Source organism: Panthera pardus, unplaced genomic scaffold, assembly GCF_024362965.1.
Source record: "Panthera pardus isolate Hobbes unplaced genomic scaffold, ASM2436296v1 HiC_scaffold_2, whole genome shotgun sequence".
NCBI classification, from domain to species: Eukaryota; Metazoa; Chordata; class Mammalia; order Carnivora; family Felidae; genus Panthera; species Panthera pardus.
This window is the reverse complement of record NW_026526765.1, coordinates 82402580-82417109: the sequence shown is the minus strand read 5'-3', so window position 1 is coordinate 82417109 and position 14530 is coordinate 82402580. Positions and strand designations below refer to the sequence as shown.

At 33.3% G+C, this 14530-nt stretch overlaps 1 protein-coding gene across 3 annotated transcripts in view; it reads left to right on the top strand.

The window, feature by feature from the left end:
• SLF1 (SMC5-SMC6 complex localization factor 1) overlaps nucleotides 1-14530 on the top strand; it is an 83019-nt gene that overhangs the window by 37000 nt on the left and 31489 nt on the right. For all 3 annotated transcript variants that reach the window (XM_019428783.2, XM_019428784.2, XM_019428782.2), the window contains 5 exons: nucleotides 343-396; nucleotides 1349-1507; nucleotides 3328-3491; nucleotides 11333-11464; nucleotides 12043-12208. In XM_019428783.2, the coding sequence (XP_019284328.1) occupies nucleotides 343-396; nucleotides 1349-1507; nucleotides 3328-3491; nucleotides 11333-11464; nucleotides 12043-12208 (675 nt within the window). The remainder of the gene's footprint in view (nucleotides 1-342; nucleotides 397-1348; nucleotides 1508-3327; nucleotides 3492-11332; nucleotides 11465-12042; nucleotides 12209-14530) is intronic.

Below are 14530 nucleotides of genomic sequence, written 5' to 3'. Positions count from 1 at the left end.
AGAACAGTGGAGGAAGATGGTTATTGTATAGAAAACATGACTATATTTTTTATTCTCTGGACTTTTATACAAAATGTTCTTCCCATTTGTATTTCTAATTATCAAAATACTAAGGACAGGGGACCTCTTCAGTTCTTCAAAGCGAATATGACTTTAATTTTTAAGTTATTTTAGTTTAGAAAGAGAAAATAGAGAATGTTCCAGATCAATTATAGCTATTAATATGCTTCTGAGTCTGTTCTGTAAGTTTACCGAAGGTTTTATTTTTTTATACACTATAATGTATTGTTCTATCTGAAAAAAAAAATTATTCATTTTGGTAATATGGTTGCTATTTTGTAGGCTATCAGATACAGCTGCATTAGAATAGATAAACAACCAGTGTACAATATTGAGGTAAGGGGCTTGGAGCAGGGTGGTGATGGGGGCAAAAAATAAACTTTGTGTTTTGTCATTGTTAGTTATTTTGATATAAAGGAATGTGTTGTCTTTGTAGCAAAGCTTGCCATCAAATGTGAAATGTACGTTCTCTAATCAGTAATGAAAAAAAAGTAATATTCTGTTAAAGCTTTGAAAAAATTGTATATGGTAATAAAAACTGATAATGAGAATTAAAAACTTACCTTGTGCTCATCATGGATGAGTTATATACCCCTGTTCTCACATTTCCCAGCTTTTATGATTACTACTTCCATATTAAATTTTCAATTTAGTATTTATCAAAGTACATATTTCCTTTATATTATTCATTGCTTTACAATTTATTTCATGTAGTCTTTCACAGTAGTTCATTGTAGTTATATTTTGACCAAGGGGAATGTATTTCATTGAACTCTTAGAGTTATATTACTGTGCATCTTCAGAGTGATTCTGTGACACAATAACAGTTGTAACTGTTTGCAAACATTGATTGTGCTTGGTGACATCTTAATCTCTTTAGTATATCTTAATAGATATAGTTTGCTTGTAAGCTTAAAGAAAACCAAAAAATAATTTTGCACCTAAAGAACTATGTGTAGTTTTAGTTCTGAGGTCTCCTCATTATCAGCCATACTTTGGAAATGACTTTTAAAGTTTTCCTTTAGTGGTTGTATTTCCTCTTATTATTTAAGGCAACAGAGAATAATAAGTAAATCAATTAATAATGTATATTTTTGTAGTACCTTATAGTTATAAAACACATTCATATAAATAATCTTTTTGAACCACATAACAATCCTGTGAAGTCATGAGGGCAGGAATTGTCTTCATTTTACAGATAGGAAAATTAAGTCTCCTTACTAATTTGAATTGCTCCCCCAATTTTTCTCTCTTTTGAGTTCTTGAATCTTTTTTTTTTTTTTTTTAGGCTAAAAATGCTGAATTTCCCAGAGGTGTATTAAATTTAATTGAAAGTCTCATAGAAGGACAGTTTTTTAAAGAGGCGATTGAAGAGCTTTCCTCATTACAGGCACATTATATCCCCCCTGTATGCCTTCTTCATGCTCTCCTAGAGAACATTCTGCAGGTAAGAGTAGTCCTAGGGGTTTATAATCTTTCAGAGAATGTTAAAATACGGACATTCTCATTTTTTATGTATTTACATATTGTCTTTTCAGTATTTTTCCCTCATTTTTAAAATTTATTTGTTTTTAAATATTTTATTTTTGAGAGAGCACAAGTGGGGGAGAGGGCGGAGAGAGAGGGACAGAAGGTATGAAGTGGGCTCCGCACTGACAACAGCAAGGCAGTGTGGGGCTTGAACTCATGAATTGCGAGATCATGACCTGAGCATCCAGAGTCGGTCGCTCAACCAACTAAGCCACCTAGGTGCCCCTCCCTCATTTTAATAAGAAATGCTGTAGCCATATATTACATTTTTTTTCGTATATTTTGTATTTGGAGTTATTACAAAACATTTGTTAAAAATTCACAATTTACTATTAGTCCCATAGAACTAACACAGCAATGGGAGACAAAATGGGACCTTAATGAATTTATAGGAATTCAAAATTACACAGCAAGGACTTGGTGGCACAAAAGAGAGCATTGATTGGCTGCTACAGGAGCATCTCACAGGAGTGATTTGTCTTGGTGAGTTCACCAGGATCCAGGCCTTGGCCTTCACTCTTAGATGTCTACAGCCTGATCTTGGTTATGTCCCAGAACTCATTCAAATTCAAGAGGTGAAATTATGCTGATTATAGCATAAGATTTAAAAACACGATTTACCTGGTACAGGATGTTAGAAAAAGCAGAGCAGCATTGTCAGTAATCTTCATTGTCTTCACTGGGTGAGCTGTTTTACAAATGCACTAAGGAACTTGAGTCATTCTGCAATCCTTCAGATGCTGGTTTGGGATGGGAGAAGTATATTCTGCTACTCTGGTGGAGGACGGTACAACTTTAGGCTAGGTGATGCAGAAGAAGGTGCAGAGGGAAGAGAGGGCTACTACCTCCCTCATGTTTCCTTTTAGATAATCCCATTGTTGAGCTAGGAGGCAGCACTTTTGTGGAGGCAGGTTTCCCACATGTGTCCAGGTGGGAACGTGGATCTCCTGCAGGCACAAGGTTGGTTTCTCATAAAGACTATATAAGGACTGGGTGTCAGATCTCTCTGGTGCATCCCAGCGAGTCCAAGACTTAAGATCGCGGCCCATTTCTTTTTTACTTTTAAACTATTTTCTAGGTACTTTTAAACTATTTTCTAGGTACTACTTTGAGTGATCTAATTTACTTTCTTAGAATCTCTAAGATAATTTTCTCTTAGGAAAAATTTATCTGATTTTTTTCTGTGGCGGTAAAGTAACATAAAAATCTGATAACAATGATCAGGAAAGCCATTTGTACAGTGATAATCATTTTATTCATAGTATATGCAGACAATAAACACATTCCTTAAACTGTGAATACCAGTAAGAACAGCTTCTCAAAGGTAGCTTTCTAATTATGTTCTTCATCATAGTGACAATTTGAAGAAATAACAAACCTAATAACATGTCAGACTAATGTTGGTGATAACTAAGCATATTGCATGAAAAGCTTTTTACCTTTAATTCCTCTCAGGTCACATTTGGGCACTCTTAATCTCACTATAATCATGAAAAGTAGAGTGGACATTTCATATAAGTTAGTGTCAATAGCTGGGATTACCTAATGTATAGAAACATATTTAGAATGTGTGTCTTTCTCAGTTGCAGTGTTTAACTAGTTAAATATGATAACTTCCAAATACATCTATTTGGGAAGAAAGTTAGGTCATGGTTATTACAGTTTTAGGCTAGAGGAACAGTTAAAGTGAATTTTTAGCTGTAGCGTTTTACTTGTTTGTTTATTTTTAAACAATAGGATAACATAGATACATTTTCTGGCCGATACTTTCATATATTGTCTGCTCTTCTTCACCTACATCCTCCTTGGAAGTCCCCAGCCATGTCAACATATTACTTAGAGCTATTTCAGTGTCCAACTTGTATGAAAGGAGCATGGTCTCTCATAGAAGTGCTTATCAGGTAAGGAATTTGACATGTGAGAATGCTTAATTTTATCTCATTTTGCTATATATGTTTTAGACAAAAATGAAAGAAGTACATTTCATGTTAGAAAAAGTTTATGTGTGTGTATAATATGTTTGTTGTATTTCTTATAAAACTCACAAAAAGGTCAAGTCTAGATTGGTCATATTTGTCATTTAGTTTCTTTACAAAAGAAAGAAGTTTAATGAAATAGACAGGAAAAGCAAATCATTATTTGTTTTGATTTTTTTTAACAAAATTATATGTGTATATATTTTAAAATCTAATTAAAATTTATTGAATATGGCGATCATCAAATTTTGATCATCAAAAGTGTAAACATTGGTATCTGTATATATTCTCTCTTACAGTGTTTTGTGGGGTTTTTTTAGCTAGAAATCTGAATTTTGAAACAAATTAGTGTTCCCTAAACAGTCATTCCTTTTGTGTCTCTGCACGTTTTCTTCCTAGATTCTTCTTTTTGTCTTGAAGATGTTTCTCTGGAAATCCTTTTTAATTCTCTTTCTTTGTACCAAACCATGAAGTTTTTTTTGTTTGCTTGTTTTTGTTTTTTGTTTTTTGTTTTTTTTTCTTCTCTGATAGCTCCCTGTATCTGATAGCCTGCTTTTGTTTGGAAATTACTTCCTTATCCAAGTGTTCAGTTTTATGACACTCCATCATGGCGAGAGAAAGGATTCTTGACTAGCCAGGCAAAGGCTAGACCTTTGATTATCTCTTTGAGATTATAAAGATTATATCTTTGAGATTATATAAAGATATAAAGGTTGTGATATATTGGAAGTGAACTAATCACCTGGCTAGCATGCTTTTTGTTAATTCTTTCAACAAGTGTTTATTGAGTACTTATTGGGAGCCAGGCACTGTGCAACATATAGGGGATATCTTTTTTTTTTATCTGGGGATAAAAAGATAAATAAAAAAGCAGTTCCTTCATTTTTTAAAAAAAATGATTGTTTATTTTTGAGAGAGAGCATAGGCACACACGTGAGCAGAGGAAGGGCACAGAGAGAGGGAGAAAGAATTGTAAGCAGGTTCCCTGCTGTCAGCTCAGAGCTCTGCAGAAGGTGGAATTCACGAACCTTGAGATCATGATCTGAGCAAAACTCAAGAAGTTGGGTGCTCAACCAACTGAGCCACCCAGGTGCCAGTTCCTTCACTTTTGAAGGTGACTGAGATATAAATACAATTCTAAAGCACCAGTACTAGCCCAGCATTTGTATAAAATGTGAAGATATATGGGTTATGTATTTACAAATCTGCATCTTTACTGTTATTGTCATTATTTAAAAGCCCTCATGGCTTCATATGTAAACTATTACAATACCTGCTTTATTGATCTTGATTCTACTTTTTGCCCTTTATCTTCCAAAGTACCTCAGTATATTCTTACCAAAGTAATGTTGCGATTTCCCAGATAAAAGTTTTCCATTAACTGACACATCACCTATAAGAGACCATTGGAATTCCTTAGCAAAACATGTAAGACCTTTTGTGATTTAGCTGCTGTATATGGCTCTATTCTCATCTTCATTATTTTCCCAAATGTGCTCAGTAACTAAACTATTTTTCATTTCCTATCCCTTTGCTCTTATGTTTTCTCTGCCTAAATATACCTCTATTCCTGAACCCCAGGAATATCTAGCCAATTCCTAATTATACTTCAACTTATAACTCAGATGCCACTTCATAATTCTTGCCCTTTCCTCTAAGTTGTTTGTCACTCACTTCAGCTTCTGACTTTTTCAAGAGTAGATGCCCAGTTTTTCTAAGGCTTTTTTTTTTTTTAATTCAGGTATAGTTAACACACAGTGTTATATTAGTTTCAGACATACAGTATAACGATTCAACAATTCTGTACATTATTCGGTGCTCATAATGGTGAGTGTACTCTTTAATTCCCAATACCTATTTTGGCCATCTACCTACCCATCCATCTCCCTTCTGACATCCACCAGTTTGTTCTCTGTATCTAAGAGTTTGGTTTATTTTGTCTGTTTATTTATTCATTTATTTGGTTTCTTAAATTCCACATATGAGTGAGATCATGTGGTATTTGGCTTTCTCTGACTTACTTTTTTTATTTAACATTATACCATGTGGATCCATCCATGTTGTTGAAAATGGCAAGAGTTTTTGTTTTTTTGTTTTATGGCTGAGTAATACTCCATTGTAAAGAAATTGATTCATCTCTGGATGGATACTTGGGTTGCTTCCATACACTGACTATTGTAGATAATGCTGCAGTAAACACAATGCATATATCTTTTCCAATTAGTGTTTTTATTTCCTTTGGGCAAATACCCAGGAGCAGAATTATTGAATCATATGGTTATATCTATTTTTAATTTTTTGAGGAACCTCCATACTGTTTCCCAAAGTGGCTTCACCAGCTTGCATTAACACCAACTGTACAAGGGTTCCTTTTTCTCCACATCCTTGCCAACACTTGTTTTTTTCTTGAGTTTTTGATTTTGGCCTTTCTCATAGGTGTGAGGTGATACCATGGTGGTTTTGATTTGCATTTCCCTAACGATGAGTGATGTCAAGCATCTTCTCAAGTGTCTGTTGGCCATCTGGAAGTCTTCTTTGGAGAAATGTCTGTTCATATCTTCTGCCCATTTTTAATTAGATTATTTGTTTTTTGGGGGTGTTGCATTGTAGAAGTTCTTTATATATTTTGGCTATTAACCCCTTATCAGATATATCGTTTGCAAATATCTTCTCCCATTCAGTAGGCTTTTTGTTTTGTTGATGGTTTCTTTTGCTAGATCCTAGCATTTTATTTTGGTACAGTTCCAGTAGTTTAATTTTGCTTTTATTTTCCTTGCTTTAGGGGACATAGCTAGAAAAATGTTTCTGCGGCTGATGTCAAAAAGATTGCTGCCTGTGTTTTCTTCTAGGGATTTTATGGTTTCAGGTCTCACATTTAGGTCTTTCATCCATTTTGAGTTTATTTTTGCATATGGTGTAAGAAAGTGGTCCAGTTTTATTTTTTAGCATGTAGCTGTCTGTCCAGTTTTCCCAACACCATGTGTTGAAAAGACTATCTTTTTTTCTCATATATTCTTAATCTTCTTTGCCATGGATTAATTGACCACATAATTGTGGGTTTCTTTCTGGGTTTTCTCTTCTATTCCATGGATCTGTGTGTCTCTTTTTGTGCCAGTACATATGGTTTTTGATTACTACAGCTTTGTACTATTTCTTGAAATCGGCGATTGTGATACCTCCAGTTTCATTCTTTTCTTTTTTTTTAATTTATTTTTTTTAATGTTTACTAATTTTTAAGAGACAGATTGTGAGTAGGAGGTGGACAGAGAGGGAAACACAGAATCTGAAGGAGGCTCCAGGCTCAGAGGTGTCAGCACCAAGCCCAACATGGGGCTCGAACTCAAGAACCACAAGATCATGACCTGAGCTGAAGTCAGACACTTGACCAACTGAAGTACCTAGGCACCCCCAGTTTTATTCTTCTTAAGATTTCTTTGACTACTGGGGCCTTTTGTGGTTCTATTTTAGTATTACTTATTCTGTCTCTGTAAAAAATGCTATTGATATTTTGGTAGGGATTGCGTTAAATCTTTAGATTAATTTGAATAGTGTGGGCATTTTAACAATATTGGTTCTCCCAGCACATGAGCCTGGAATATCTTGCTTTTTCTTTGTATCACCTTCAGTATCTCTCATCAGTGTTTTATAGTTTTCAAAGAACAGTTCTTTCACTTCCTTGGTTGAGTTTATTGCTATGTATTTTATACTTCTTGGTGCAATTGTGGATGGAATTGTTGCCTAATTTTTTCTTTCTGCTACTTCACTACTAGTGTACAGAAATAAAACAGATTTCTTTATATTGATTTTGTATCCTACAACTTGACTGAATTCATTTATCATTTCTTATAGTTTCTTGGTGGAGTCTTTAACATTTTCTTTTTTCTTTTTTCTTTTTTCTTTTTTTCTTTCTTTTTTTTTTTTTTTACATTTATTTTTGAGAAAGAGAGAGACAGAACGTGAGCAGGGGAGGGGCAGAGAGAGAGGGAGACACAGAATCCAAAGCAGGCTTCAGGCTGTGAGCTGTCAGTACAGAGCCCGATGCAGGGCTTGACCTCAAGAACCGTGATATTATGACGGGAGCCAAAGTTGGTTGTTTAATCGACTGAGCCACCCAGGCACCCCTAACATTGTCTATATATAATATCCCATCATCATCTGTAAATAGTGAAAGTTGTAGTTCTTCCTTGCCAATTTGGATGCCTTTTATTTCTTTTTCTTGTCTGATTGCTGTGACTAGGACTTCCAGTATTATATTGAATAAAAGTGGTGAGAGTGGACATCCTTGTCTTGTTCCTGATTTTAGGGGGAAAGCTCTCACTTTTTCACTATTAGGGATGATGTTAGCTGTAGGTTTTTCATAAGTGACCTTTAGTATGTTGAGGTATGTTCCCTCAATACCTACTTTGTTGAGGGTTTGTATCATGAATGGATTTTGTACTTCGTCAACTGCTTTTTCTGCGTCTCTTGAAATGATCCTATGGTTTCTTTTCTCTTGTTGATGTGATGTATCATATTGATTAATTTGTGAATATTGAACTACTCTTGCATCCCCTGAATAAGTCCCACTTGATCGTGATGAATTGTTTTTTAGATGTATTGTTAAACTTGGTTTGCTAATATTTTGTTGAGAATTTTTACATCTTTATCAGTTATTGGCCTAGAGTTTGCTTTTTTTCTGTGATCTTAATCCAGTTTTGGTATCAAGGTAATGCTGGCCTCAGAATGAATTTGGAAGCTTTTTTTCCTCCTCTATTTTTTGAAATAGCTTGAAAACAGTAAGTTTTAAATTGCCTTTAAATGTTTGGTAGTATTCACCTGCGAAATCATCTGGTCCTGGACTTTTGTTTGTTGAGAGATTTTTGATTACTGATTTTCATTGCTAGTAATCAGTCTGTTCAAATTTTCTTTTTTTTTCCTGATTCAATTTTGTGAGATTATATGTTTCTGGGAATTTATGTTTCTTTTATGTTGTCCAATTTGTTGGCATATAATTTTTTATAATACTCTCATAATCCTTTATATTTCTATGGTTTAAATTGTTATTTCTCCTCTCCTTCATTTCTGAATTTGTTTGAGTCCTGTTTCTAGTTTGTCAATTTTGTTCACCTTTTCAAAAAAGTAGCTCCTTGTTTCATTGATTTTTTTTTTAAGTCTCTATTTCATTTATTTCTGCTTTAATCTTTATAATTTCCTTCTTTCTGTTGGCTTTAGGCTTGGTTGTTCTTTTTAGGTTTAAGGTTAAGTTGTTTACTTGAGATGTTTCTTTCTTCTTGAGATAGACCTGTATTGCTATAATCTTCCCTCTTAGAACAGCTTTTGCTGTATCTCAAAGATTTTGGACCATTATATTTTTATTTTCATTCATCTCTATGTATTTTTTTATTTCCTCTTTGATTTCTTGGTTGACCCATTCATTTTTGAGTAGCATGTTATTTAACATCTGTGTATTTGTGTTCCAATTTTTTTTTTTTTTTTTGTGGTTGATTACTAGTTTCATACTTTGTGGTCAGAATAGATGCAGGATATGATTTCAATCTTTTTAAAATTGTTGAGATTTTTTTGTAGCCTAACATGTGATCTTTTCTGCAGAATGTTCTGTGTGCATTTGAAAATAAGGTGTATTTTGCAGGTTTTGGATGGAATGTTCTGCATATATCTGTTAGATCCATCTGGTCCAATGTGTCATTCAGTGGCACTGTTTCCTGGTTGATTTTCTGTCTGATCTATCCAGTGATGTAAGTGGGGTGTTAAAAGTCCCCTACTGCTATTGTATTACTATCGATTTCTTCCTTTATGTCTGTTAATAGTTGCTTTATTTATTTTCACACTCCCATGTTGGGTGCATAAATACTTAAAATTGTTATATCTTCTTCTTGGATTATTCCCTTCTGGTTATGTAGTGTCCTTTGTCTCTTGTTACAGTCTTTGTTTTAAAGTCTGTTTTGTCTGGTGTGAGTATTGCTACCCCAGCTTTCTTTTTGCTTCCATTTGCATGTTTTCCCATCTCTTCACTTAAATGCTCAGTTTTAAACATCTCTATCCTTATTCTTAATACAATATCTGGAATGTAATAAATGCTTAATAAATGTTCAGATCAATTAATTGATGCAATAGGAAGTGGAATTACAAGTAGACTTTTTAATAAACAAATACCCAGATTTCATTTCCAAACAATTGGGTTCATTGGGAGTCAGAAAGAATGTGTTTAGGGAAGTGGTAGTCATATAGATGAGCTGGATAATATTAGTCTACTTTTAAATATATTTGAAATATTCCCTAAAATATGTTTTTGGGTTTTTTTTATTTATTTTTTTTTTTTTTAAATGAAAGATACTATGGTGTCCAGCTCTGGCACTTTTCAGATAGACTAATTATATAGGCATAGAACATCTTCTAGAAGAGATTTGAGTATTGTTAAATTAAACTTTAACAGTCATTCATGACCCTCCTAACCTGACAATGTGGTATTCAAAAATAAGATGGGAAAGGTGGAGACAGAGGTAGAAAATTACAAGTACATTGTTTATATAATTGATAATAAATTTGGAACATTATTATAAGTATTGTTACGTAGGATTTCTTAGTCCTAGACTTCTGAGTAATTGCATGCCCTCTTTAAAAAAAAAACTATACAACTTTCCTGTCCAACCCAGTAGCCAATAGCCACATGTAACCGTATTTAATTTTAAGATTAGGGGCGCCTGGGTGGCTCCGTTGGCTGACGACTGACTTCGGCTCAGGTCATGATCTCGCAGTTTGTGGGTTCGAGCCCCGTGTCAGGCTCTGTGCTGACAGCTCAGAGCCTGGAGCCTGCTTCGGATTCTGTGTCTCCCCCTCTCTCTGCCCCTCCCCTGCTCATGCTCTTTCTCTCTCTCTCTCTCTCTCTCTCTCTCTCTCTCTCTCAATAATAAATAAACGTTAAAAAAATTAAAATAAATAAATAAATAAATAAATAAATAAATAAATTTAAGATTAAAATTGAAGTCTTCAGTTGCACAAGCCACATTTCACGTGTTCAGCAGGACATATCCCATCATCACCGAAAGTTCTGTTGGACAGTACTGCTATAGTAGATGAAAAGAAAATATTAAATTTTTTAAAATGCATATTTATTTATTTTAAGAGAGAACACACTCACGCCCAAGTACAGGGGAGGGGCAGAGAGAGAGGGAGAGAAAGAATCACAAACAGACTCTGTGCTGTCAGCACAGAGCCCAACAGGAGGCAGGAGGCTCGATCCCACAAACCAAATCATGACCTGAGCCGAAATCTAGAGTCAGATGCTTAGCCGACAGAACGACCCAGGTGCCCCAATATTAAATTTTTTAAACTCTTAAAAAATAGCCTTAAATGACCTTCATTTTACTAAATAATAACAACAAATAATCTTGAGTAAGAAGAAGACTATAGAAAGTATTCTAAGAGACTATAGCTTATCATCTGAATTGAAAGTGTTTAATGAAATACATAATTTTTTGGTCTTTATCAATGAAATAAAGAATAGAGTACCATTTGGCTATTAAATATTACAGTCATTTAAAAACAGAAATGAGATCTGTATTACTAAAAATTAAATGTCATGAGATTTGACATGGTTTAATTTTTAAAGGAAGAAAACATACTAATGAAATATTGTTGATTAGTTTTATAGTTTGTTGAAGCAAATTTCATTAGATTTCTAATAATTCTCTCAAAGAAATACTTTGTCCACGGAATATTCATTAAATTGCTTGTATGTTACAAATTATTGGGTTCATGTTCTTCAGGTCTTGTCTTTACAATGAAAGTTTTTGTCATCAAATTTCGAAAAATATTATTGGCAGTAAGGTGCTCCACCTGACCCTGCTCAAATTTTTCTTTAATTTAGTGGAAAGTGAAGTGCGACATCTGAGCCAAAAGTAAGTTTAATCATAAAGAAAAATTTTTCTATATTTATATTGTTTTATGTATTATTGTTCTAATTTATGTACATCTAAAAAGTCACCTTATTTTCTAGTTTAAAGTAGATTTGTTTTTAAAACATGGTTGTAGACATAGTCTTTCAGTAAAGTTTTTTATGTTCTTTATGTGGCTTCAGTTCACATTTTTGTTTTTCACTTATTTAGACATTTGGATAGGTAAAATTTCATATATTTTTCAGGGTTTATGTATTTTTTAATTCTTAAGTAATGGAATACCTAAGTGGAATTTCTACTGGGTTTTTTAACATTGAATCTGTAATATCCACGATAAGTTTTGTGTATGTTCTAAGACATGCAGTTCGATTACTATTTGTGTTTTTTGGTCATTATATTGAATTATGACCATTTTTTATATTGTGCTCTTTATTATAATTTTGTTAAAATCTTTATATATTACACCCTTTCTATATTTAGAAATCACTAGATCGTTTTGTATTATGGCAAAAGATATTATGCCTAATGACTATAGTGATCAAGTTGGCATAAAAATATACTTTGGTTCATATTTTCATTAGGTTGTATGACTGGTCAGATTCTCAGAGTCTGAAAATAACAGGAAAGGCAATTCTTCTTGAAATCTTTTGGTCAGGAAATGAGGCCTCTGGGCTTTTGACCAAACCAGTAAATATGCTTTTGGAGTGGACCATATATTCTCACAAGGAAAAATGCAAGTCTAATGATGTAAGTAGAATTGATTTACAAATGAATAATGACCTATGAAAAAGTACATCTTTGAGTTACACATCTTTTGTCTTTATTCTTTGAACAGTTTGAATAAAAGTAAAATCTCTCCAAATGTATCATTGTTTTCTGTTCATTTAGGTTTTATTGTAAAAGATCCTTAGAAGTTGGTTTCTTCATCATCTTACATCTGGGTGTAGTAGCTAGGGACAGTTTTTTGATCATTACTGCTAAGATATCTGAATTCACTTACTCTAGATTTTTTACTTTTGTACAATTTCAATTCTTACGGAACCTATGATTTTAAAAACTGAGTCCATACAATTTTTTGTGTGTACAAATAGAAAGTTTTACTTGTTTTTAAAACTACCTTTGTGGTTGTTCGTTATTTCTTCATAAGTAGATCTTGCTTGTCATTAGAAATTTAAAGTACGGTGATTTCAGTGTATTACCTATCTGAAGGGTAGTTGGGAAAATTAAATGCACTGCATTGCAACATACTGTGCCATGTTTTGGATGCATAATAACCATTTATCACCTTTCTTCTCTTGAGAATAATCTGCCTTTGGGACTTAATTGTCTGCTTTTTGTGTGTTAATATCATTGATTTCTGCTTATAATTTTTTTTCAAACTGTTATTTAAATTATAGTTAGTGAACATACAGTGCAATATTGGTTTCAGCAGTAGAATTCAGTGATTCATCACTTACATATAACACCCAGTGCTCATCACAAGTGCCCTCCTTAATACCCATCACCCAACTAGCACATGCCCCACCACCTCCCTCTGTTCTCTGTCATTAAGAGTCTCTCAGCTGTTCATAATTTTTTTAGTTCTTTCCTTTTATATCTTGAATATTTGGATCTATTTTCTTTTTAGTCCTTATTTCTAATATACTCAAAATAAATTGCCTTTGACTACAGATTGAGATTTATTCACAGGTTTTAATACTTCAGTGTGCTGTTAGTGGTTTTTTTTTCCCCAATGTTTTTTATTGTCAGTTATGAATTCTTTGATTCAAGAAGCATTTTAATATGCTTTAAAACTTCTCAATGGATGTATTTTTGTTATGATTAATGGATATGTTTGTTTGTGCTTTTTTGTTAATTTCTAATGTAAATTATAGTTAAAAAAAATGAGCCCTCTATTTCTGGCATGTGAAGTTAACTGAACTTTACTTTAGGAGTCCATGTAAGATCAGAGTAAACAGTATGTTTTCCCCATTGTTTTAAATTCCTCTCTGTCACTTTTAAGTCAAATTTAATAATTGCCTTAATTAATACTTCTGAATCTACTTTGTAAATTTGTTCCTTTTTTCTTTCTTTTTTTTATGTTAACCATTTGTTTGTGTAGATGATGCATAGTGTTTTAGGTGGAGAATTCTGGTGTCAAATGGCCATAAGTCTATTCTTTCTCCAGGAAAATTCTTACATAGTTTCTCTTCTCATATTTCCTCTGATTGACTTTTTCTGCTCTACTTTTTTTAGTTCCAATACTTTCTCCATGTATCTTCTGTGCTTTTTCCCTGTCATCTAGATTTTCAGGTCTTTCATATTATGAAGCATTCTGGGTAGTGTCTTTTCATTTAATTTTTAATTCACTAGTCTCTTTTCAGTAGTGTCTAATATGTTGTTAAACATGACTGTTGCATTTTTACGTTTTGTATTTTTGCCAGTTTTAGACGTTTTTACTTCCTAATTACTATGACGTGTTTTTATGGTTTCTGGTTGCCTACAAAATATTCAAGGTTTTCTTTCGTTTTTCAACGTGGCAGTAATAAATTTATAGTCTTTGACTGTTGCATATCTGAAGTCTTCGTAAGTCTACCTGTTTTCTCCTGTTAACTTCTCTTGTGTTGTATATGTTCTCTTATGAGCTAGTTATCATTTACTATATGCCATAAATCACATTTGAAAAATTATTTGTAAAAACAATAACATGACAAAGACACAGAATATCTTCCTCTGGAGAGAATTTCTGTTGCCAGGTTTGAGGGTTCCTGGGTAATCCCAAGTGAAGTACAGGGCTACAAATACAAACAGTTTATATTAGGCCTTGGGCTATGACTTTTATACTCCTTTTCCTCTGGGCTCCAAAAACCACAGTTTTATATATCAACTCTTTCTCTGGATTCAACAAGTGTCCTTAGGGTAAAGTCAGCTAGCTTTGAGTGCCTTATTTGGCTTTTTACCTTCTCCAGATCTTGGCTTAGCAATTTCTTAATAGGTTTCCAGAAGATGTTTTACCTATTTTATTCAACATTTTTAGCTTTCTTCTTTAACAGCATATATTTGAATTATTTAGGCCTCTATTATCAGAAA